At 47.0% G+C, this 24,116-nt stretch overlaps 1 protein-coding gene across 1 annotated transcript in view; it reads right to left on the reverse strand.

Annotated features, from left to right (window-relative positions):
• LOC129829230 (unconventional myosin-Id) overlaps window positions 1–24,116 on the reverse strand; it is a 128,308-nt gene that overhangs the window by 61,916 nt on the left and 42,276 nt on the right. Inside the window, exons 4-16 of the mRNA XM_055890894.1 lie at window positions 22,800–22,965; window positions 22,640–22,693; window positions 21,967–22,062; window positions 20,965–21,081; window positions 20,636–20,839; window positions 20,142–20,287; window positions 19,816–19,930; window positions 19,469–19,639; window positions 8,538–8,608; window positions 6,874–6,948; window positions 6,563–6,695; window positions 5,907–6,073; window positions 3,333–3,540 (exon numbers count right to left, since the gene is read on the reverse strand). Coding sequence (XP_055746869.1) covers window positions 3,333–3,540; window positions 5,907–6,073; window positions 6,563–6,695; window positions 6,874–6,948; window positions 8,538–8,608; window positions 19,469–19,639; window positions 19,816–19,930; window positions 20,142–20,287; window positions 20,636–20,839; window positions 20,965–21,081; window positions 21,967–22,062; window positions 22,640–22,693; window positions 22,800–22,965 — 1,723 coding nt within the window. The remainder of the gene's footprint in view (window positions 1–3,332; window positions 3,541–5,906; window positions 6,074–6,562; window positions 6,696–6,873; window positions 6,949–8,537; window positions 8,609–19,468; window positions 19,640–19,815; window positions 19,931–20,141; window positions 20,288–20,635; window positions 20,840–20,964; window positions 21,082–21,966; window positions 22,063–22,639; window positions 22,694–22,799; window positions 22,966–24,116) is intronic.

Here is a 24,116-nt window from a genome sequence, read left to right on the forward strand (position 1 = left end):
ACACGCTATTTTAAACATGCCTACATCAGACGAATTAGGATCAGGTTACGTACTGCTGAGGCGTGTGGATAGAGGTGGGATCAGTTCTGGCCCAGTAGGCAGATAGTCTGCTACTCTAATGCTAGCCTAGCCTACAGTCTCACTGATAAACCCACAGTCGCTCAGACACATGTAACTACAGCAATTAAAAGGGGAAATCTGCATTGCAACATCCATTTTTGGACTTATGAATGAATGATATGTACCCATTGATTCTTGAAGAATATAACTTATGAATGCCTCGTGAGCGGTGCTCAACTGGCGTATCCCATCAGAACCCAAAATATAAGCTTGTTATACTCCAAAATGTTCGTAAACAAAGTAAATGTAAAAACTATAATTTTGATATCGTGGAGGGTCAGGCCTTGCATCCATAGCTCTGTCTACGGAATTTGAGAATGGTTGCATTTCTCCAGCCCCATCCCTCAGATTTTTACAGAAACAGGGGCGGTGAGTACGCTTTGTTATTGTTTTAACTGCGGATTGCCGCTTTAATTCCCTGGCTCCCAATACACAGGGGACTCTCTCATGTCTCCCTCTCTCTCTCTCTCTCTCGCAATTCCCAGCTAAAAGACCAGCCCTGACAGACACCGATGTGGCTGGCTGGGCTTCCATTTATGAAATACTCATTAAAAAGAAAGGGGGAAGCTCATGAATCATTCATGAAGTCTGTATTTGTGTTGGATTGTAGTATTTAATCCCCTTTAGGTTGGTTCAGATTTGGACTATTGCCCCTTCCTGAGGAGAAGGCTCTGATTGTGGTTTGGATGCATGCTTGTGTGCTCAACTGACTGCACAGTCCACACTAGGGAGTGTCCAGTGGAGCAGATATGGACCACTGATTGCGGGGTGTAGCGCAGTCAGTTAGTGGCGAGGGCAGAGTTGATAGCCATGCACGTGAGGCTGGATTCAGCGGATCCAGAGTTCTATCCGCTTCCTCGGGGAGGAGAAGAGAGCCAGAGCGGAACGGCTTCGACGGGGGGGTTAGGAGAACGGGGCGGTAACGAGGAACGAAGGAGCAAAAGGCAGTGTGAAATGAGACTGGGGGGGGAGGGAGTCAGGGTGCAAGGAGGGGCGAAGGGGCGGTGGGGTGAAAGGACAAATTGTGTACTAGAACCAAGTATGGAGAAGGGCACCTCAAATCTAATATACGGGATCCCTCAGTCCTTTATGTGTAGAGTGCAGACAATGACAGGGTATTGTGGTTGTCTGGGGAAGGAGGCTTATAGGGGGAGCGGAAGAGAGCTTGAGGTACTGACATGGGTTCTGCCAACCCTGGCATGGTGGGGCCCGTTGGCATAAGCCACAGTGGTGTGCCAGCCGCTGATAAGGGGATTGCTTGGCACAGACGATGAGCTGTGTGTGTAGGGGGCAGGGTGGAAAATAGAGTCAAATGACGATGAGTGTGTGTGTGTGTGTGTGTGTGTGTGTGTGTGTGTGTGTGTGTGTGTGTGTGTGTGTGTGTGTGTGTGTGTGTGTGTGTGTGTGTGTGTGTGTGTGTGTGGTCCTGCGTGCTTCTTCTTTTTGACTGAGCGAGCCCTATACAATTCCTTCAATCCCAAAACCTCTCTTTCGCGCGATGCTTGTTTTTGGTCGAACATCTGGAATTCATCTCTGGTCTTTTGTGGTTGGTTATCAAAAGTGGCGACATCCTTTGAGATAGAAAGAGCGAATAGGAACACACGTCGAGCTCGTCTGCCGGGCAGCCCAACCGGGGCCCTGTAGATCAATACAGAGGCCAAACAATCAATCCCACACCGAAGCAATTTGGTTGGTTTAACCCTTTGATGTCGGCGGGCAGTTATATTGCAGCCCAGTCCTTGGAGAGAGCTGTCCGAATGAAAGGTGTTGTGAACGTGAAGGAACGTAGTTGTACTCCTAGCGATTTGAGTGGCAATAACATGCGCGGTAAATGTATAGCCGTCAATCTTCGTTCTGTCACCAATCATATGAATGGCTCCCAGGTGAATGAATAAAATAGGGGTTCAAATCCCAAACCGGAAGGAGGAAGCATGAAGCAGAGCAGTCAGATGCTGACAAATGGACGTTTTGATCTCTGTATCTGTCAGTCAGAGGGGGCATTACCTTTTGAGAAGGTCAGCTGGATTTGACAGCAAAATGACAGGGCCACATTCTACACTACACTCTAAAAACAAAACAATTTCCTCCATCTATTCCCATCTATACAGAAGTATTATACAGTACATCTTAGGCTAGGCTGGCTTAATGGGTGTGTAATGGCACATGTTATGACACATGCCATCATTCTTACCTGAGGTGTCTGAAAGTCAGTGGCGCATTCTCGAAGCACAACACAATCACATGACTTTCTTTACCAGCCAATCAAGGGAAGAAAGATGTAGAAAAGCCAATATCCATATCCCAATCATACAGCATAGAGAACATTAAATGGAGAATCGGTCGTAATGGAGCAATGACATGGGATTACATTCTGGTCTGTATCAATGTCATAAAACTGTCATTATGATAAAAGGTATACGGTATAGATATAAAAAGTATAGATTTTCCCTATGGCTCCAGCATATTCACACTGTTACATAGCTAATGGTTGATATTAAGATCCATATCTCGTTTTCCATCCTCTGAATGCTTCCATAGCACCTCAGGAGCTGTGGTATATCTGTAATATATTCCAACTATTATAAGGGGTCAATAATAAGGGTTGAATGGCTTTAGGGTTATGTGAACATTATATTCTCAGTCCCAGAGTTTGTTTGTTCTTTTATTGTGCAGGAATGCCGGCGGCTTCCCAGAAGTCTGCAGTGCGGATGTGTGGACCTCTGCTCTTTTTTCTCCTCCAGCTCATTTACCGAGCTGGGTTTGTACGGGCAGATAGCGCTCTCTCCCTCTCTGGGTTCTAACGCTATAATAATACAACGTTATTTTAGGCTCAGAAAATATCTCGGCGCACAGTGGCAGTGGCATATCAAGTCTCGAGAGTTGGTTATTCATATGAAAAGCAAAGAGAGTGGATTTAAATGAGAACACGATGAGTGTTGAAGAAACAAGATAATGAGATTACTGGAGAATGGGTAGCTTTGACTAGTAATCAATCTCCCTGGTAGAATGATGTTAGTGACAGTAGTGGGTTTTCATTTCTCAATATAATACGTGTACGCTATTGAATTGAAAGCAGTTTTTTTTAACGTAATAATACAAATAAAAAAAAGATTTACCTGGAGACATCACACCTATACAATGTTACCACTCGACATAGGGCCGTTGCCATGGAGACCAGGCCAAGGGTCAAAGATGACGACATTGACACTGACCTTCTGAAGGAAGAGGACTATTCTCCCAACCATTTCGTCCCTCTGCTCCTCCAGGCAGAAGAGGGTGCGCGGCGTGCGGACGAACACCTTGGTCTTGCCGTAGGCCACGTCGTGCTCGAAGCCGCAGCCCTGCACCAGCCTCTTCACTGCCTCTTTGTCCGACGGGAGGTCGTGATTGGGCCACGTGAACTCCGAGATCATCTTGTACCTGAGGGGGCGGAATGGAGGCAGAGAAGGTCCAATATTTAAAAAAAACGCTTTAGCACTATCGCCAACCAGAGTGGTTCTGATAGTTCAGAGCATGGTGCGTGCAATGACGTAATAATTGGGTGTATTGCTGCACGGGCCCAAAACCACTGCGAACTGTGTGTCACATTGGACTAAATGACTGTGACTTCAATTCCCAATCGTGTCCGTATCACTCTTCTTCTTTTACAAAACATGCACTTTGTTGAAGTGATTGGTTCTTTGACAGTGACTCAACAGAAAAACTGCCCAGCAAAATACACGAGAAAACAGAACGATTGGCAACATCACAGGACACTGTGACAAGATATTATTGGACTGCCAAGAGAGGTCAAAACACTGCTAGCAGGCCTGTCAACCGATTCCTGCATTAGTTATTCACAGGCATTTTACTGCCAAAGCATGATGTAATACACAGTCCAAATTCATCAGTGAAGGAAATGAGGGACAGAGTCAGAGGAGAAGTATGTTATGCAAAACTTTCACCACTAACTACCACAGCTATTACCTCATCTAATTTGACCGAGGAAAGGGCAGGGCAGTGGGGAGCGAGACAGCTGTGAATGAATTAGGTGCCAGTGTAACGGATGTGAAATGGCTAGCTAGTTAGCGGGTGCGCGCTAGTAGCATTTCAATCAGTTACGTCACTTGCTCTGAGACATTAAGTAGGGTTGCCCCTTGCTCTGCAAGGGCCGCGGCTTTTGTGGAGCAATGGGTAACGACGCTTCGTGGGTGACTGTTGTTGATGTGTGCAGAGGGTCCCTGGTTCGCGCCCGTGTCGGGGCGAGGGGACGCCGTAAAGTTATACTGTTACACCAGGGTTAAAAAAAGGGTGTGTTTGCGCGTGTATTTGCATTTGTTTGGGACCATTTGGAGCTTGTGTGTGAGTGCAGTTTGAACTAAATCCTAATTTAACTGCCAAGAGTCCAAAATAAATAAAATAAATCATATTAAAAATCCTCCTTTTGCACACAATATGAACCTGCCTCGGTTTCCCAGATGTGTTATAACACACTTTTAGAAGAAATATCTTGCTATATTTTTTTTCACTGCTGTCGCATAGCGCCCACTGACAAGGTGATGTGATGATGCTAAGGCCCTCCTCTCCTCTGCAAAGCTCTCTAGGATTTAGTCCAGTACTGACTGAATTCTGCTTTATCAAACTCAAGGCCAGCCCCGGTCTATTCATTTAGTCACGAGTTGGTGTTAGTAAGAGTACTGATGTACACTACCGTTCAAAAGTTTGCGGTCACTTAGAAATGTCCTTGTTTTTGAAAAAAAAACATTTTTTTTGTCTATTAAAATAACATAAAATTGATCAGAAATACAGTATAGACATTGTTCATGTTGTAATACTCAACTAGTCTAAAGAAGGACAGTTTTATTGCTTCTTTAATCAGAACATCAGTTTTCAGCTGTGCTAACATAATTGCAAAACGGTTTTCTAAGGATCAATTAGCCTTTTAAAAATATAAACTTGGATTAACTAACACAATGTGCCATTGGAACACAGGAGTGGTGGTTGCTGATAATGGGCCTCTGTACGCCTATGTAGATATTCCATAAAAAAATAAGCTGTTTCCAGCTACAATAGTCATTTACAACATTAACAATGTCTACACTGTATATCTGATCAATTTTATGTTATTTTAAAAGGGACAGAAAATGTGCCTTTCTTTCAAAAACAAGGACATTTCTAAGTGACCCCAAACGGTAGTGTACGTAAAAGAATATCACAGTATAATGGTAGACAATAAAGAATGAATGAATGTTCAGTAGGTGAGCGGATCGAAAACAGAGGCAGGAAGTGATGACACCGACACACCGAAAGCGTAAAATGAATCAGGAGTGATCGTTGTGAGGTTCCTAGTGCTGATGAATACTGTCTCAATACAACAGAGCTTGTTTTCCTCTCACTGAAGTGCAGCGCGTCAACTGCAGTCGATGGAAAAGGCACGTCATTAAACACACCCACTCTGTTACAAGGCTGTTTCCTAGTGAAGGGCAGGGCACAGGAACATTGTGTTGGAGGGGGCTCGTATTCACAAAGAGGGAATTGTTTAAGAACATCTTCAAATGAAATCCCACTGCGAGATTATAAGGAGTTTTAATGCATTTTTTGAATTTTGCACAATGATTTTGCTCTGGGAAAATGTCCACGTCAGACTAGGAGTGCTGCTATAGGATGGGGATCGGGCCTTTTATATCATAATGAATAAGACTATACGGAAAGGAGGGAGTTGATCCTAAATCACCACTACTCTGAGATGCATTTTGAATGCGGGACCTGATTCTCCTTCTACCCGGAGATGAGGTGGAAGCTCGTACCTCTGGAGGAATCGGGGGTAGTCCTGGCGGTTGGCGAATCCGGCGCGGCGCACACGGACGTTCTCCAGTAGGCCCAGGTACTCGATCTGGTGGCGACAACGCTCGTGCTCGAACAGCAGGGGCGACTTGACGTCGTTGGGCTTGATGCAGCGCACATAGTAGGGCTCCTGCACGCACAAACCACCAGGGGGACCACAGTGAGGAGACACAGTGAGGAGACACAGCCCCACCTCAGTCTCCTATCCTCTATCTGCACGGATGTGGAACAACTAGACAGGTGAAAGCTAATTCCTATAGGATATCCAACATGTTTTTATTTTTACATCCTGTGAGCTTACATTTGTGTAATTTTGGAGGAGAGGAGATGAGGAAAGAAAACCCCCTTTAGACTATTACATTTACATTTAAGTCATTTAGCAGACGCTCTTATCCAGAGCGACTTACAAATTGGAAAGTTCATACATATTCATCCTGGTCCCCCCGTGGGAAATGAACCCACAACCCTGGCGTTGCAAGCGCCATGCTCTACCAACTGAGCCACACGGGACCATTGAGATGCACCCGATCTGTCAAGGCAGTAGTACATGTTCTCAAACAAAATGTCATGTTGTTGTTGGCCAATGAAATAGTTGCCCGGCGGTGGCCACACCCCTCACCTTGCATGCCAGGTTCTCCACCAATGCGATCATGGAGTTCTTAAAGAGGGTGGCGGCCGTTAGGGGTCGTTTGGTGACCTCAGTGATACTCAGCTTGCCCTCCGGCCACATCATCTTCAGCACTGGGTTGGAGCTACGGAGAGAGAGGAAGAGAGGGGAAGAGAAAGAGAGGAGCGGGAAAAAAAGAGGGGAGGAAAAATTGGTTATCAGTGCATCATAGTTGGCTACAGTGGGGTCATGAAATAGGGAGGAGCGCAAGACGAGGGCGAGACGAGGTGGAGAGGGGATAGCAGGTGTGTGTTGCCTCTAACCTGTTGTACAGTAGCCTTTTGAAGTCCTGGAAGAGAGTGTCCTTGTTCTTGTCGATGAAGCCAACCACAGAGTACCTGCGGTAGTACATAAGTACACACACACACACACACACACACATGCACACACACACTTTGATCATCTTTTTCAGACATTAAGACAACATACAGCACCAAAGACGGTGCTTAAAAATGACAACAGCGTCTCCTAAACCCTACTCAGAAAGTATTACAATGGATGAATCACAGAAGAATTAGAGAACAAATCCTGTTTCCAGAAAAACAGTGGGAGTGTAGGAGCCATCAGTAAGACCCAGGAGGAAACTGGCCCATTAAAACGCCTGACTCCACTGTCTCAGGCTGTATATCTCAAATGGCACCCTATTCCCTATATAGTGCACTACTTTTGACCAGGACCCATTGACCAGAGCCCTATGGACCCTGGTCAACAGTAGTGCACTATATAGGAAATAGGGTTCCATTTGGAACGCTGGAGGTCTCAAGTTTGAGTACTCCCTGAACCAGTTAGGCTAGGCTGCAGGCAGAGTGGATGTCACAGTCCATGGTTTATACCTCTCTCATCTCATCTTTAAAGCCATATAATTGATGTGTGTATTTTCTTTAATTCATGTCATTCAGGGCTCTGTGAAAGAGACTTTGGTCTCAGTATGACTCCCTGATAAAACAAAGGTTAAATAAATAAAAATATATCAACCATGGGAATGTAGCTAGAAGATGCTGAGCAGGACAGACATGCAGGCATTGAGGATGACTTGCATACTGTAGCATACACAGCTGGTGATTTGGTTGATGATAGTGTTTGATGATCTCATGTTTTTGTAATGATGAGGGTGACGGGGTCACCTTAGGGTCATGATAGGGGCTGGACCAAATGTTTGATGTATTATAATAATTGATTATGCTTATGTTGTATTAATAGAAGGGGAAGGGCTATAAGACCCCTCCCACACTACATTTATAGGGTCCTGGACTACAGATTAGCAATATATATATTCATTATAAGGTTTAATATTGTTCCCCAGTTATTTTCTAGTCTTTGCCTCTTATAAGAAACGGTCTGAGAGATGTGTGAGCTATTGCAGTCAAAACAGGGTGTCTGTGAGAAAGCGCCTCAAGGCTAAAAGAGATTCATAGACACAGAACCCTGCAGGGGAGTGAAAGAGATAAGAGACAAGTCAGACATGCCACTATAAAGCAACTTGTGGAGTGGAAAATGACTGCTGAGCCCTTAGAAATCACAAACTATTGTTCTCTCCTGCAAGTTTGTATAACTGTATATGCATGGGCTTGGTCTCATGAGTAGAAGGTGTTGACGTAGGCAGTTACATCACTAGGGGTTGACTGCAAGCATATTAAAAGCAACTTGGACTTTTCCTATTTTGCAGAACTCAGGAGAGACATCGGGTTGTATGTTTGATCCTGGACTTCTGTCTACAGCTGTATTTTGATTCAAATTGTTATGATTTATAAGTGCACATTGAGTATTTCTTATTGGTTGAGTAAATAACGGAGCCCAGAAAAGTGGAACCAACAAGGGTATTTAAACAACAAAGTGAAGTGTAACGAAGTCACTTCTGCCACCACAATGACTTATAGCAAAGGGTGGTGCCATACAGTACCGTACACCACTGTATACAGTTACTTACACAACATCCCCTGCATAGTGCCGGATACGGAAATCTCTGTCAAACTCCAAACTCTTGTCTGTTGGGGAGAGCTGTGGATGGAGAGAGAGAGAGAGAAAGAAATTAAGTAACAAACCTGGGGAAGCAGGGAGGGATACATTCACACAGCCAAGGCGGTGAGTTTACTTGACTATGCCTAGGAATCTAATAGCTCCTACGCATAGGAGCTAAAACGATGGGGCACTTTAGTCTGTAATATCAAGGGTATCTATTTTCAGATGTGCCATGCTCTATTTGTCTTTACTGGAAAGCATCTTCCCCAGAATTAACCTGCTGTATCCCAATTAGAGAGACAGAGACGCTGCTTCCCCAGAATTAACCTGCTGTATCCCCATTAGAGAGAGAGAAGCTGCTTCCCCAGATATAACGTACTGTACTGTATCCCCATTAGAGAGGGAGAGAAGCAGCAGAGCCACTGGTGCAGAAAACAAGGTTGCTAAAACACCAGCACAGTCAGGTGGGATACATGCTATTCTCTCCCACTGGAGTGTGAGTTAGAGAGACAGAGAGAGAGAAGGGGGCAATCTGTGCACGTGAAATATGAACGAGCCGTGTGCGGTGACGCAGGATGTGGCTAGCTGTATGTAGGCCAGTGGTGGAGTGCAGAGAGGAGAGGAAAAGGAACATGCCGGGAACTTTAGAGAGGTCTGCCGCAGTCCTCTGCCACCTGTCATTTTCCTGTCTGTGGGCATGCGTGTATACCTGACTGTGGGTGTGTGTACATACCTGTTTGTTTGTGTCTGTATATCCATCCATCCGTGTGTGTGTGCACCTTTGTGTTAATGTGTGTGACTGCGCCAGTGGTATATCGGTGTGCTACGGTAGAGCAACTTGTGTGTCTGGTGACAGAGAGAGGACGCCCAAGGCAGCACTGTGGCATGGCAACACACAAGGCAAGCGAGTAGCATGATACTAGCGCCACTACTGCACTGACATCAGAGAGAGAGAGGCATCCAGTCTCATTCAAATACAAGGCAGAAATTATTAGCAATATGATTAGAGCTAGAGGGACGAGGTTGCAGGATGTATAGTGGCGGTGTGGGGGGGGGGGGGGGGGGGGGGGGGGGGGGAGTACAATGATACAGAGCCTCCTCTAAGCCATTGGGACGGCCAGAGTGTTATATAAAAGAGGGACAGCCAAGATGCTAGGAGGAACAGAGAGAAGAGAGGGCCGAAGCGGATGAGTCATCGAGCGGAGAGCTCACCCCCCCCCCCCCCACAGGAAGAAGAGAGAAGGGAAAGTCCCTGAAGACCGGAATGAGGATGTTGCTAACGAGAACACCTGACAGGCCAAAACCCGTGGAGAAAAATACACAAATCTCTATACTGTGTGGTAATCTGTGTGAACGCATTCAAATTCCTATTCAAAGCCTTGGAAATGAATGGGAATGGCCATAGCAGAAATACTTCAGTCGAACTGTGATAGGGAATTGATCCATGAAGGGCCCTGTGCTCTATACAACCAGTGCAGCCAGCCAGTCAAACAGACAGCGATCCTGGCAGCTAGACAGACGGAGGCCACCTTGTCCTCATCTACGACGATACGTCCCCCTCCACAGACACTACCAGCTATACTATTGCCACGTCTCTCTCCGTGTCTGCCTCACTCTTTATCTAGTCTAATGCCTATTTCAGATGAGAAAGAGAGGGGGGGGGGGGGGGGGCTTTAGAGAGAGGGAGAAAATAAAGAGAAAGGGAAATGAAAGAGAAGGACAGAGCTACATTTGGGATGAGGTGACAGGAGAGAAGAAAAAAAAGGTAACGAGAGAGTTACGAGGGGAGACAGAGCGAGAGAGGGAGAAATGAGAATGGAGAAGATTTTTGGCATTAGTTCCCTTGCCTTTCGGCCACGGCGCTCTTGGGTCTTTTAGTTCCACATTCATTCTTTTGAAGAAGACACCGCACCTGTCCACAAAAGCACTGAACAGTCTTCGATTTAAACACGTCTGTGATCATGTTGGCCATTCATATCTGTCCAACTCCAATTTTCTGCGCAACTCTTGCCAATAGCCTCGTGTAAATGTGAACAGCTTTATAGCAAAAACACCTCTGATCACCCTAGCACCTGCCGTCCCTTGTCCTCCTGCCCAAACCTTGCCCTCCCTCCAGCGCCTCTCCTCTCCTCTGCCACCGCCACCCGCCATCCTGTTCGCCACCAGGGCCTCGCAGTCCCGCCTGCTAACTAAGCTGGCACCTGCAGGGCACACGCGCCACGCGGGCCAACTGACTTGCTCCAAACCTGTCATTCATTCACCACAGGAGCCAATCAGGACCCAGGGAGATGAATGGTGCTGTTGCACGCCCACTGAAACCATGGTATTTACTCTCTCCCTACACAACCTCTCTAGACCGCATTCATATTATCATTACTGCATTCTCTAAAAACATCAACAGAGACTAAGCACCCACTTCGAGGAGGAGTTCAAAACGTGACATCAAGAATATGCTGCATTGAGAAGGTAAAAAGCCTACGTGTTGGAACCGGAAGCGCTTGTTTGAAGGTTTCTCGTAGACATGCAGGAGACCACACTAGACGTACCTCTTTCCTGTCCCCCCCTGTCCTTGTATTGTGATGTAAATACATTAGAGCTAATGAACAGCAGGACCACGTTATTAGTATCTCCACCACATGGTACATGAAAGGGTAATCACTTAGGGGCAGCCTGCCGCTGCTGCTGCTGCATGCATTCGCAAGCATACAGGCACACACACACACGCAAGGACACACACACACAAACACACATACAGCATCCTATGCTGCGACTGTACAGGGCATGTGCAGAGACTGCAAATAGTAGGATCAGAGGGTAGACAGTAAAGAGAAAGGGGGGACGGAGGGAGAGGAGAGATTTTGTGTGTGTGTGTGTGTGTGTGTGTGTGTGTCTGCGTGATAGTACGGAGAGAGAGAGAGAAAGAGAGAGGTGGTGAAGAGGGAGAGATAGAGGGAGAAGAGGGAGTGATAGAGGGAGAGAGAGCAAGGGAGGGGTGGGTAGAGGCTGCCATGACGACCGCTCCCAGCAGGAAGGCTTGTGTCAGCAAATAGTTAACAGAGTTTTTTTTTAAACATCTGGGAGGATCAAAGCGACCTGGAGAAGGAAAGCAGACGACAACAAGTCCTACATGCGGCAGAGGACCAGGACCCATGCAAAGGCGGTAGAAAAGTAGCCCTTAAAACCATTCATTCCCAGCCTTCAGACATGGTATTACAGGCATGGTATAACCTCCTAAAGTGCAGAAGAGAAGGCATATGAGTCAGAGAGGAAATTGGGAGATTCGAGTATGGTATCGACACAGGGAGTTCTCTCGAAGAAGCAAGGAAGTGTTTCCTTAACTTTGATCGAGCAAGAACAACTGCAGTCCTGTTTAAACGTGTCTTCAAAAGTTCTATTATACAGTTGTCAGTGACCACTCCTGTCTCACACTATGAAGGCAATATACCCCCCCCCCACCCCCACCACCACAACAGTCCCATTATGTACAGTATCAATTACCTCCAGTAGTTGTATCTAAGTGAGAAATCTGTGTAGACGTCAACAACGACCCAGCTCCACCGCTTCAAACAACCCCTTGATTCATTTCTAACAGCCCCAACAGGACTGGAAAACCAATAACAGGGATTTTTTTTTAAAGGGATGTTTTCATCAGACACTCAGAGCAATAACATAACCCAACTAGATCTGGAGGAGTTTTTGAAGCCAAGACGCGCCTGAAGACGCCGCCACTGATCAAGACTTCGCTTCGTTTCCACCGTCTCTCTCTCTCTGATCTGGAGTGTGAGGTCTTTGCCAACAGTGTCTATGTGTGTGTGTGTGTGTGTGTGTGTGTGTGTGTGTGTGTTGTGAGAGTTTATACAGGGAGAGAGTCAGCCAGGAGAACACAGAGAAACCTTGGTGTCTAGCAGCTCGAGGACTTGTCCTTTATATAAAGAGGGTGAGGACATTAGTGCCGACAGACAGTGCAGCTCCTATTACAGGTTAATCGAATATGACAGTGCTGCTTCTCTCGCTCTCCTCCCTTTTTCTCACTCCCCCGCTCTCTCTCACACGTCCCTCATTTTGCCTTTTTCACTCCCTCGCTCGGTCTCGCTCGGTCTCGCTCAATGTCTTCCTCGTCCCATCTTCACCCCCCCCCCCCCCCCATTCCCTTTCACACTTCCAATTCCCACACTCATTTTGGAAGATTCCCGACAAGAACTGCAATGGTTTTTTATTAAACTGCCTGAAGTCTTTCAGGCCCGCAGAGTCTGTGAGTCACTTTGAACCTGGCAGTCATGAACATTTTAAAACTTTCCAATCAGAGCTGCTTCTAGAGTACGAGGCGTGAGGTGAGGAGAATCTGTGAATCAAAAAAAAATAGTCCCTCCAATGCACCAGGGATGAGCCTCGAAGCATTCTCTGATATGCTGCTGCAATAACGTCATGCTTCCGCAATAAATCCAACTATTAAAAGTAACATTTGAGTTGATTTTTCTTTTACTGATAACAATATCAGGAGTCAAGCATCTTTAAGTAGAAGTTCCTGTATTGTTACAGAGCTTAGTTACTGTGTCCAACCAGATTGTAGTTGATAGCATAAGTACATTATGAGAACAGACATCCACATCATCATACTAACGTGGCACCAGCATTCGAATCTACTTTCCCTTCCCCTTCTCTAGTTAAATAAAGGTTACATTGATTATATTTTTTATTCTCTCATTCTCTGCCTGTCAAATCTATGGGGACTCTGTGTAGCGCTAGTTGTGTTATCTCTGCACAGGGCAGTGCGCACACACACACCACACACAACCCACACACCACACACAACCCACACACCACACACACCACACACACACCACACACACACACACACACACACACACACACACACACACACACACACACACACACACACACACACACACACACACACACACCTGCCTGCCTGCCTGCCTGTCCTCTAGGCCTCAGCCTTGAGCTAATCTATGACTTGGTCTATGACTAGATGAATGACATATAGATGTAATCGATTTATTCACCTGAGGGGGAATGCAGTCAACAGTGCTTTCGGAAAGTATTCAGTCCCCTTGACTTGTCCCACATTTTCCACATGCAAAGATGAACAGAGCAAAGTACAAAGATATCCTTGATGAAAACCTGCTCCAGAGCGCTCAGGATGAAGGTTCACCTTCCAACAGGACAACGACCCTAAGCACACAGCCAAGACAACGCAGGAGTGGCTATGGGACAAGACTCAATGTCCTTGAGTAGCCCAGCCAGAGCCCAAAATACAGGTGTGCCAAGCTTGTAGTGTCATACCCAAGAAGACTTGATGCTGTAATCGCTGCCAAAGGTGCTTCAACAAAGTACTGAGTAAAGGGTCTGAATACTTATGTAAATCTGATATTTAGTTTTTATAATTGTAATAAGTTTGCACAATTTTCTAAAAAAGTATTTGTTCCTTTGTCATTATGGGGTATTGTGTGTAGATTGGTTAGAGGGAAAAAAACAATTTAATCAATTTTAGAATAAGGCTGTAACTTAACGAAATGTGTAAAAAGTCAAGGGGTCTGAATACTTTCCGAAGGCACTGTATACCATCACCCACTGGACTGAATGAGACCTTGGCTTACGAGCATTGCCTAGCATTGCATTGCCTAAGGAACAATCTTTACAGGTTACAAGTCAGCAACAGCCAGGATGACGACACATAACACTGATTCTAAGATTGCAGGGGAAACAACCTGGGTGTCAGTGACACGGTCTCTATCTTTTACCGTGCACACTTTCCCCTCCCCCCCTCTTCACCGGACTATCTGTTTCTCTTGCTATGATCCTCAGTCTTTCCCATTCTCTTCTCCCCCTCTCCCACCCTCTGTAACACCCATGCCGAGCGCAGCAAGATCCCAGCTCCATTGACTCTCATTGGCTGCCAGTGACATCACCGGGAGCAAAGTGTCGAGTCAGATAGCCCAGACACTCGTTTCTCTGACGCCTGTTGCCCTCTTGTGGCCCACTGAGTGAAATACTACCCTGTAAAATGCAGTCATCTAACCTGTTAAACACCCTAGAGTGGATTTCTGCTGCCTGCGGAAATCCAATTAGCATAATAAAAAAAATCCCCATCAAAATCCATCAGTTTAAGCTATATACTATGGACCCCTCTGTGGAAAGGTGAGACTCTGACAAACATGTTGGTTGTTTTGCTCTAGGATGCACCACAAGCCTCACAAGACTCATCTGGTCCCCCGGTACCAGTTACAAAAATAAAAAATAAGAACAGTGTCACGCCCTGGCCTTAGTATTTCTTTGTTTTCTTAATTATTTTAGTTAGGTCAGGGTGTGACATGGAGAATGTATGTGTTTTTTGTAGTGTCTAGGGTGGTTGTAAGGTTTAGGGGGTTTATTAGAGTAGTTGGGTTTATGTTTAGTATAGAAGTCTAGCTGTGTCTATGTTGAACGTAAGTAGTTTGTGTGTGCACTTGAGTTTGTAGCTTCACGGTCGTTTGTTGTTTTGGTTAGTTTGTGTATAGTGTTTGTTTCGTGTTTTTCCCTCTCTTACAAAATAAAGAGATGTATTTTGCATACGCTGCGCCTTGGTCCAATCTCTCATATCAAGACGATCGTCACCAGAATCGGATCAAGCAGCGTGTGAAACAACAACAGGACCCACCTACACAGGACTATTGGAATTGGGAGGAAATTCTGGACCGCGAAGTACCAGGAGAATATAACCGCCCCAAAGCTGAGCTGGAGGCAGCGAAAGCAGAGAGGCGGAGATATGAGGAAGCAGCACAGAAACAAGGCTGGAAGCCCGTAAGTCAAACCCAAAAATGTCTTGGGGGGGGGGGGCTCTCGGGTAGTTTAGTTGGGTCAGTCGGGAGACGTGAGCCAACTCCTCCTGTTTACCGTAAGGAGCCGGTGAGGGCGGATTTGGAGGAGAGTGACGCAGAGACAGTAAAGGAGTTAATGGAGAAATTGGAGGAGAGAGTTATGAGGGATGTATTGGTTTGGTGCATGAGGCACGGCATCCGTCCGAATGAACGTGTTGGTGATTTAATGTCACCGGGAACAGCTCTCCATACTCGGTGCGTGCTAGCCGTCTGGTTAAGACAGTGCCTACAGCACGCACTAAGCCTCCTGTGCGTCTCCAGAGCCCTGTTCCTCCTCCACGCACTCTCCCTGAGGTGCGTGTCTCCAGTCCAGTGCCTTCAGTTCCGGCACCACGCATCAAGCCTCCTGTGCGTCTCCAGAGCCCTGTAAGCACTGTTCCTTCTCCCCGCACTCGCCCTGAGGTGCGTGCCCTCAGCCCGGTACCACCAGTGCCGGTACCACGCACCAGGCCTATAGTGCGCCTCGAGAGTCCAGTGTGCCCTGTTCCTCCTCCACGTACTAGCCCTATGGTGCGTGTCTCCAGCCCATTGACACCAGTGCCTACACCACGCACCAAGCCTCCTGTGTGTCCCCAGAGTCCTGTGCGTCCTGTTGCTGCTCCCCGCACTAGCCCTGACATGCGTGTCCCCAGCCCGGTACCACCAGTTCCGGCACCACGCACTAGGCCTAATGTGCGTCCCCAGGGTCCAGTATGCCCTGTTCCTTCTCCCCGCACTAGCCTGAAGGTGCGTGTCCTTAGCCCGGTGCCTCCAGTTCCGGCACCACGCACCAGGCCTACAGTGCACCTCAGCCGGCCAGAGTCTGCCGTCTGCACAGCGGTGCCTGAACTGCCCGTCTGCCAAGCGCCATCTGAGCCACCCGTCTGCCAAGCGCCATCTGAGCCATCCGTCTGCCCAGCGCCATCTGAGCCATCCGTCTACCCAGCGCCATCTGAGCCATCCGTCTACCCAGCGCCATCTGAGCCATCCGTCTACCCAGCGCCATCTGAGCCATCCGTCTGCCCCGAGCCGTCAGAGCCGCCCGTCTGCCCCGAGCCGTCAGAGCCGTTTGTCAGTCAGGAGCCGCTAGAGCCATTCGTCAGTCAGGATCTGCCAGAGCCGCCAACCAGACAGGATCTGCCTGAGCCGCCTACCAGACAGGATCTGCCAGAGCCGCCTACCAGACAGGATCTGCCAGAGCCGCCTACCAGACAGGATCTGCCAGAGCCGCCTACCAGACAGGATCTGCCAGAGCCGCCTACCAGACAGGATCTGCCAGAGCCGCCTACCAGACAGGATCTGCCAGAGCCGCCTACCAGACAGGATCTGCCAGAGCCCCCAGCCAGACAGGATCAGCCAGAGCCGCCAGCCAGCCATGAGCGGCCAGAGCCGTCAGCCAGCCATGAGCAGCCAGATCCGTCAGCCAGCCATGAGCAGCCAGATCCGTCCGCCAGCCATGAGCAGCCAGATCCGTCAGCCAGCCATGAGCAGCCAGATCCGTCAACCAGCCATGAGCAGCCAGATCCGTCAGCCAGCCATGAGCAGCCAGATCCGTCAGTCAGCCATGAGCAGCCAGATCCGTCAGCCAGCCATGAGCAGCCAGATCCGTCAGCCAGCCATGAGCAGCCAGATCCGTCAGCCAACCATGAGCCATCCAGCCAGGATCTGCCAGAGCCGTCCAGCCAGGATCCGCCAGAGCCGTCATCCAGCCAGGATCAGTCCCTCAGTCCGGAGCTGCCGTCCCTCAGTCCGGAGCTGCCCCTTATCCTGGTGCTGCCTCTTATCCTGGTGCTGCCCCTTATCCTGGTGCTGCCCCTTATCCTGGTGCTGCCCCTTATCCTGGTGCTGCCCTCCAGTCATGAGCTGCCCTCCAGTCATGAGCTGCCCTCCAGTCATGAGCTGCCCTCCAGTCATGAGCTGCCCTCCAGTCATGAGCTGCCCTCCAGTCATGAGCTGCCACTCAGTCAGGAGCTGCCACTCAGTCAGGAGCTGCCACTCAGTCAGGAGCTGCCACTCAGTCCGGAGCTGCCACTAGTCCGGAGTTGTCCCTCTGTCCTGAGCTACCTCTCTGTCCTGGGCTACCTCTCTGTTCTGAGCTACCTCTCTGTCCTGAGCTACCTCTCTGTCCTGAGCTACCTCTTTGTCCTGAACTACCTCTTTGTCCTGAACTACCTCTTTGTCCTGAACTACCTCTTTGTCCTGAACTACCTCTCTGTCCTGAGTTGTCTCCTCTATTGTAGAGGGGAGTTGGTGAAGGTTCCTGGACCATGGTCGGGGGCGAGGGTCGCCACTCAAGGGACGCTAAGGAGGTGGACAAAGACAATGGTGGAGTGGTGCCCTCGTCCACCGCCGGAGCCGCCACCGCGGACAGATGCCCACCCAGACCCTCCCCTTGAGTTTTAGGGGTGCGCCCGGAGTTCGCACCTTGGGGGGGGGGGTTCTGTCACGTTCCTGACCTGTTTTCTGTTGTTTTGTATGTGTTTAGTTGGTCAGGACGTGAGCTGGGTGGGAATTCTATGTTGTGTGTCTAGTTTGTCTGTTTCTATGTCAGCCTAGTGTGGGTTCTCAATCAGAGGCAGATGGTAGTCGTTGTCTCTGATTGAGACTCATATATAGGAGGCTTGTTTTGTGTTGGGATTTTGTAGGTGTTTGTTTCCTGTCTCTGTGATTGTCTGCACCAGATAGGTCTGTCTCGGTTTCTGCACATTTTGTTATTTTGTATGTTGTTTGTAGTGTTTCACTTGTTATTTTATTAAACATGTTGAACACTAGCCGCGCTGCACTTTGGTCCAATCCTTGCTACTCCTCTTCGGATGAAGAGATGGAAGAAGCCCGTTACAAACAGTATATATGGAGATAGTTAAGTGCCAAAAATAAGGGGTTAAATACATGTTTAAAAAAATGGTTTCCTGATCTTTCTTATATTGCTCAAATATAGGACAGACATTTCAGAACAAACTTCCTTTAGATTTTTTCCCGGACTGTTCCATGTAGTGAATCTGTTATTCAATGCGTTTGTATGGGCTAATAGCAGTTGGGCCAAATTCAAAGTTTCATCAAATCATATTTTATATAAATAGTTTGATAATTCAAGGGGTCTTAAAATAAAAAATGGAATATCTAAATGATCCTTGTTATGACCTTCTTAAAACAATTCCATATGTCAGCTTAGTCTGGTGGTCTACAATGGCTTTAATGCCAATTCGACTTTAATGGCCCAGTGTAGTGTTTTATATGTATTTCCACACTATCATAGCCTGGTTCCTCTCTAGGTTTCTTCCTAGGTTTTGGCCTTTCTAGGGAATTTTTCCTAGCCTCCGTGCTTCTACACCTGCATTGATTGCTGTTTGGGGTTTTAGGCTGGGTTTCTGTACAGCACTTTGAGATATCAGCTGATGTCTGAAGGCTATATAAATACATTTGATTTGATATGAGGTTGGAATAATACTGTGAAATTGTGAAAATTATGATAATGCCATTTTAGTGTAATAGTTGTTGAAAAGAAAGCCTGAATTGTTGCCTGTTTTGGTGGGATTGAGTTTTGGCCAACCTGGTGACATCACCATGCGGTAAATTAGTTAATAGACCAATAAGAAAGTGTTTCAGACATCTCAGCCTATTTTCAGTTTTTCCCTCTCTCCGCTCAGACCACTCCCAGACAATCATAAGCAAAAAATTTGCCTGAGAAATGACTCTTTGCTAAGAAGCTATTTATGTTTCTTTTTGACCGTTTTAATTGAAAACAACCATAGTATTGCACTTAATGGTACACAGAAATTATTTCATATTGAGATAAAAACGTCTGCATTGGACCTTTAAAGAACATTTGATGGAGCTGATCATCTAAACTAACCAAAGTATACAGTCCTCAGTCTTGTCATACGGGCTAGGTCGTTGGGCTAACAGAATTACGTAGGTAATCGCCTGGAACAACCCTTGAAAATATCCATGTGTCCACATTGTTGAGGTAAATTCCACTTTCAATTCAGTCAATGAATTGAAATTCAATTCACGAATTGAAAAGGATTGTTTCCCAACGTACCTTGCGGCTAGTGTAGTGGGCGTGCTTGGCCAGCTTGCTGTTGAGCCCCTGTAAGAAGACCTCGTCGGTGACTTTGCCCACGTTCATACAGGCCTCATCCAGCACAGAGAAGATGCCCTTGTGTTGCAGCTCAACCAGGTCCACAATGATCTGGTTGTTGAAGTAGTCAATCTACGCCCAGGCACAGAGAGAAAACAGGGGATCAGCATATCAGTACAACCAGCACAGGGAGTAAGACGTTCCCTAAAAGTCATAATCAACTGAAGGAGAATGACTTGACGCAAATTAACCATGCTGTTGGAGGCAATACAAGACATGAGTGGAGTGGAACCAAGATGTGGCCTTACGTGTTTCCAGGGGATTCCCTCGCGCTGGTACTCTTCCTGTTCCTGCCTCAGCACAAGCTGAATGAAGAGCTGCTGCAGCTTCTCATTGCAATAGTTGATACAGAACTGCTCAAAGCTGACAGACAGACAGACAGACAGGGAAGGAGAGGGTGAGTGAATGGCTGTGACCCGGGTTTTATACTCGTGTTACATACAAAAGTGTCATGACTGAGAGATTGCGGATAAAATCAGTATATGTCATATTGATGTAGAGACTTACTCAAGTAGGCATTCTACGCTGAAATACATTCAATGTTGACATTTTTCTAGCGGACACGTCTCCAAACCTGTTGTTCTGAAAGATCTCAAAGCCGTAGATGTCCAGCACTCCGATGACTGTGTTCTTCCCGTGGACTTTGGCGTCATAGTTCTTCACTTCGATGACATCATTGATCCTTCCCACGATCCAACAGAACATTCTCTCGTACATAGCCTGTGGGTCACACGCCCCAATGCCAAGGCAGACAACAGTAGATAAAGGTCATATGAGAGACCGCAGGGTGCTATAGGTCAGCTACCTACACTGGCTGCTATTTTACCCAGAATAATTCATAATAATACCCTGGCTACTTTAAAAAACGGGTTAGGCCTACCACGTCTAACATTGGGGCCCATTTCCCAGACCCTTTTTGAGGGTTAGCACTAGCATTGAGAGTTAGCGTCTGCTGCTGTGAAGCGGCCAACGTAGCGTGCTAGCATTAGCTAGCATAAGCTAAGAGTCAGCATTTTGACAGTTAACTTAACTGTGAATTGGCTAACTTAGCGTACTAGCAGTAGCTACCTTGGCCAAGGCATCCCGGCCGTAACTGGCCTCCTGGGTCGTGTGCTGCTTGTCGATGACGTCGCGGCCGGTGGCAACGGTGCGGTAGAGCAGGGCCTTTTCCACATTCTCCTCCTTAGTGGCCAGCAGGACCCCGATCACCGCCACCACCTTGGTGTTCTCAATCAGCGTTGTGTCGCCGTCCACACCAAACGTCAGGTTCCCCTGGGAGAGGTCACATGGAGATAAATACAGGAATACAAGGAATATACCTGTAAACTAAAGAGACTAGGTGGAGTGATAGCATTGGAGCAAAGGGTAGGGGAATAGGAGTCAATATGGGGTATTACCAGGTGCAGGATAGTGGCCAGGACCTTGTAAACAGTCTGGATTTCATCTGGTGTGAAGCCGATCACCTTCATGGCGTCCGCCACTGCTTTGAAATCAGCACCATCGTTAATGGACGACTGTGATGGGGAGAAAGAAGGGACGGAATGGATGAGTAGGACAATCAAACTGGAAACAAAAGGAACGTTTCTGTTCCCTTCACACAAAACACGTTCAACATTTTGTCAATTTTGAAGTAAAACTTAGTCCAAAAATGATTTACTTGACACGTACTTTTCACTAGTCTGTAACACCGGCCAAATACTGTACACCACTTCCTCACTTTGGCAAGTATGAGTTCATTCCTGACATGTTCCTCCTCCCAGCAGCCAAAGTCATAAAGTAGGAATGACAAGATGACCACAAATGTCTTTAAGACATGATGGTGTGAGTATTAGCCGAGGACTGTTTCTATAAAAATGGGAGCATTGCACACCATGTACAAACCACTTCAGCTGTTTTGGCCTTGCTCCGTTCCATGACGTCACGCTGTTTGTTGTTATACAACTTTGTTTTGCTCCTACTTATTAAACTTCAAGTGCAGAGACAGCAGAACGGAGATGCTTGCTGGCGTGTGTTAACAGCTGGAATTATACAGCTCCCAAAAATTTCACAAAAGCTTCTTTTAGAGGGACGGACACTCAAAACCATGACATCATTGGCACCCTTTGGATATTCCTACAGAATATATGACTTTGAATTCATGTAATAGCTGCACATCTTCTTATGCAACACAAAAGCATGAGTTGTAAACACAGCTGCTCACGGGATCAGAAATTCAAACAACCGTGCACATCTGCTGAGCATGGGGGCTTGCGTTTGATTTATTCCTGTAAAAATAAACAGCTTCACCAAATAAACTCAGCATTAGTGACATTCACGGTTTAGAACTTGAGAAATAAAAGTGACATTTTGTGGCTCTTTACACAAAGGGTCAAAGCGGATATACTTATGTGGTAACCTACCTTGACCTGGCCTCCTACTTTGATGTAGCTGTAGGCTGTGGGGTCCTTCGAGACGTGGAGGGAACGCAAGAGGGACTCAGAACCCCCTTTAACCATCTGAGGAGAACAAAGAAAGAGAGCGAGAGAGCGAGAGAGAGAAAGAGAGAGCGCGCAAGAGAGAGAGCGCGAGAGAGAGAGAAAGAGAAGGAAGACACAGAGTCAGTAGTGACACATGTCCAAGACTGTTCAGTATTGTTCAGTATTTACATTCTAAACCATTTCATTTCAAATGGTGCGGTGAGTCATACATTATGTAACTTCACAGTAATATGGATCAGAGGTTAAGAAACCCTACATTGTGTCCTGACCAATGTAGGGTGAAGTACTTTGAGAATGGGGGAATTTATGGAGTGAGAAAGATGAATGTGTATTTGAGGAGTTAAATCAGGTGAAAGGATGGGTATTTCTAAATGGCAGCGTAGAGTTGTATCACCAAGCCTGTATGATCAACACAGTCACAGACCCATCTGGTCTGTATACCAGCTTATGGTGGCATCAGTCTGACATGTAACACACACGCGCATCTATACTCTCACACACACACACACACACACACACACACACACACACACACACACACACACACACACACACACACACACACACACACACACACACACACACACACACACACCTGGTAGAATGAGTGGAAGCTTCTCTCCCCCTCCTGCTGGAAGATGACTCTGGACTGTAAGAGAAACAGATGGTTTGAGTCAGACAGAGTGAAACATAACTGGATCATTTATTTATAACAGGTGATCTCACTGCTCCCCAGTGCCCCCACCCCCCCCTACCTTCTCCAGCAGGTAGTTGTTGATGTGGCCTCCGATGGGATCTCCCTTGAAGTCGAAGTTGATGTCCATGTACTTGCCGAAGCGGCTGGAGTTGTCGTTGCGGTTGGTCTTGGCGTTGCCGAAGGCCTCCAGGACGCAGTTGGATTTCAGCAGCATGTTTTTCACCCTGGAGAGAGAGAGGCGACACATCTTTTAAAAAGTACTCCGAACAGCTCCCCTGGCTCCTATTACCTGACACTAGGCCTAGCCCGGCTGATCCTTAGCCCATAGAGATAAACAAACAACAACGAACACTGTTTTTTCCCCGCCCTCTGACAACCTTGCACATGCAATAGAAAAGCAGAGTAGGGACTATGATTCTTTTACCACAATGCTGGGTGCTCCTCTGCTCCATTTCATGAACAAAACAAAAAACAATAACAAATGCGCCTGGGGTGACCAGAGGCGCTGTTTCGCCTTATGTGGCTCTCAGCTTTATTCACATTGATTTCAGTAGTACAGTCATTACTCACTCAAATCCTAGAGTCGCCTGTCATTTATGGGGCCCATCTGGGCCTGGACATGTCATTTACAAAATAGCCTCCAAAACCCTACTCAATAAATTGGATGCAGTCTATCACAGTGCCATCCGTTTTGTCACCAAAGCCCCATATACTACCCACCACTGCGACCTGTACGCTCTCGTTGGCTGGCCCTCGCTTCACACTCGTCGCCAAACCCACTGGCTCCAGGTCATCTACAAGACCCTGCTAGGTAAAGTCCCCCCTTATCTCAGCTCGCTGGTCACCATAGCAACGCCCACCCGTAGCACGCGCTCCAGCAGGTATATCTCTCTGGTCACCCCCAAAACCAATTCTTCCTTTGGCCGCCTCTCCTTCCAGTTCTCTGCTGCCAATGACTGGAACGAACTACAAAAATCTCTGAAACTGGAAACACTTATCTCCCTTACTAGCTTTAAGCACCAGCTGTCAGAGCAGCTCATAGATTACTGCACCTGTACACAGCCCATCTATAATTTAGCCCAAACAACTACCTCTTTACCTACTGTGTTTATTTATTTTGCTCCTTTGCACCCCATTATTTCTATCTCTACTTTGCACCTTCTTCCACTGCAAACCAACCATTCCAGTGTTTTTTTTACTTGCTATATTGTATTTACTTCACCACCATGGCCTTTTTATATTTTTATTTATTTATATATATATTTTGTTTGCCTTCACCTCCCTTATCTCACCTCACTTGCTCATATTGTATATAGACTTATTTTTCACTGTATTATTGACTGTATGTTTGTTTTACTCCATGTGTAACTATGTG

Source organism: Salvelinus fontinalis, chromosome 30 (assembly GCF_029448725.1).
Source record: "Salvelinus fontinalis isolate EN_2023a chromosome 30, ASM2944872v1, whole genome shotgun sequence".
Lineage (NCBI taxonomy): Eukaryota > Metazoa > Chordata > Actinopteri > Salmoniformes > Salmonidae > Salvelinus > Salvelinus fontinalis.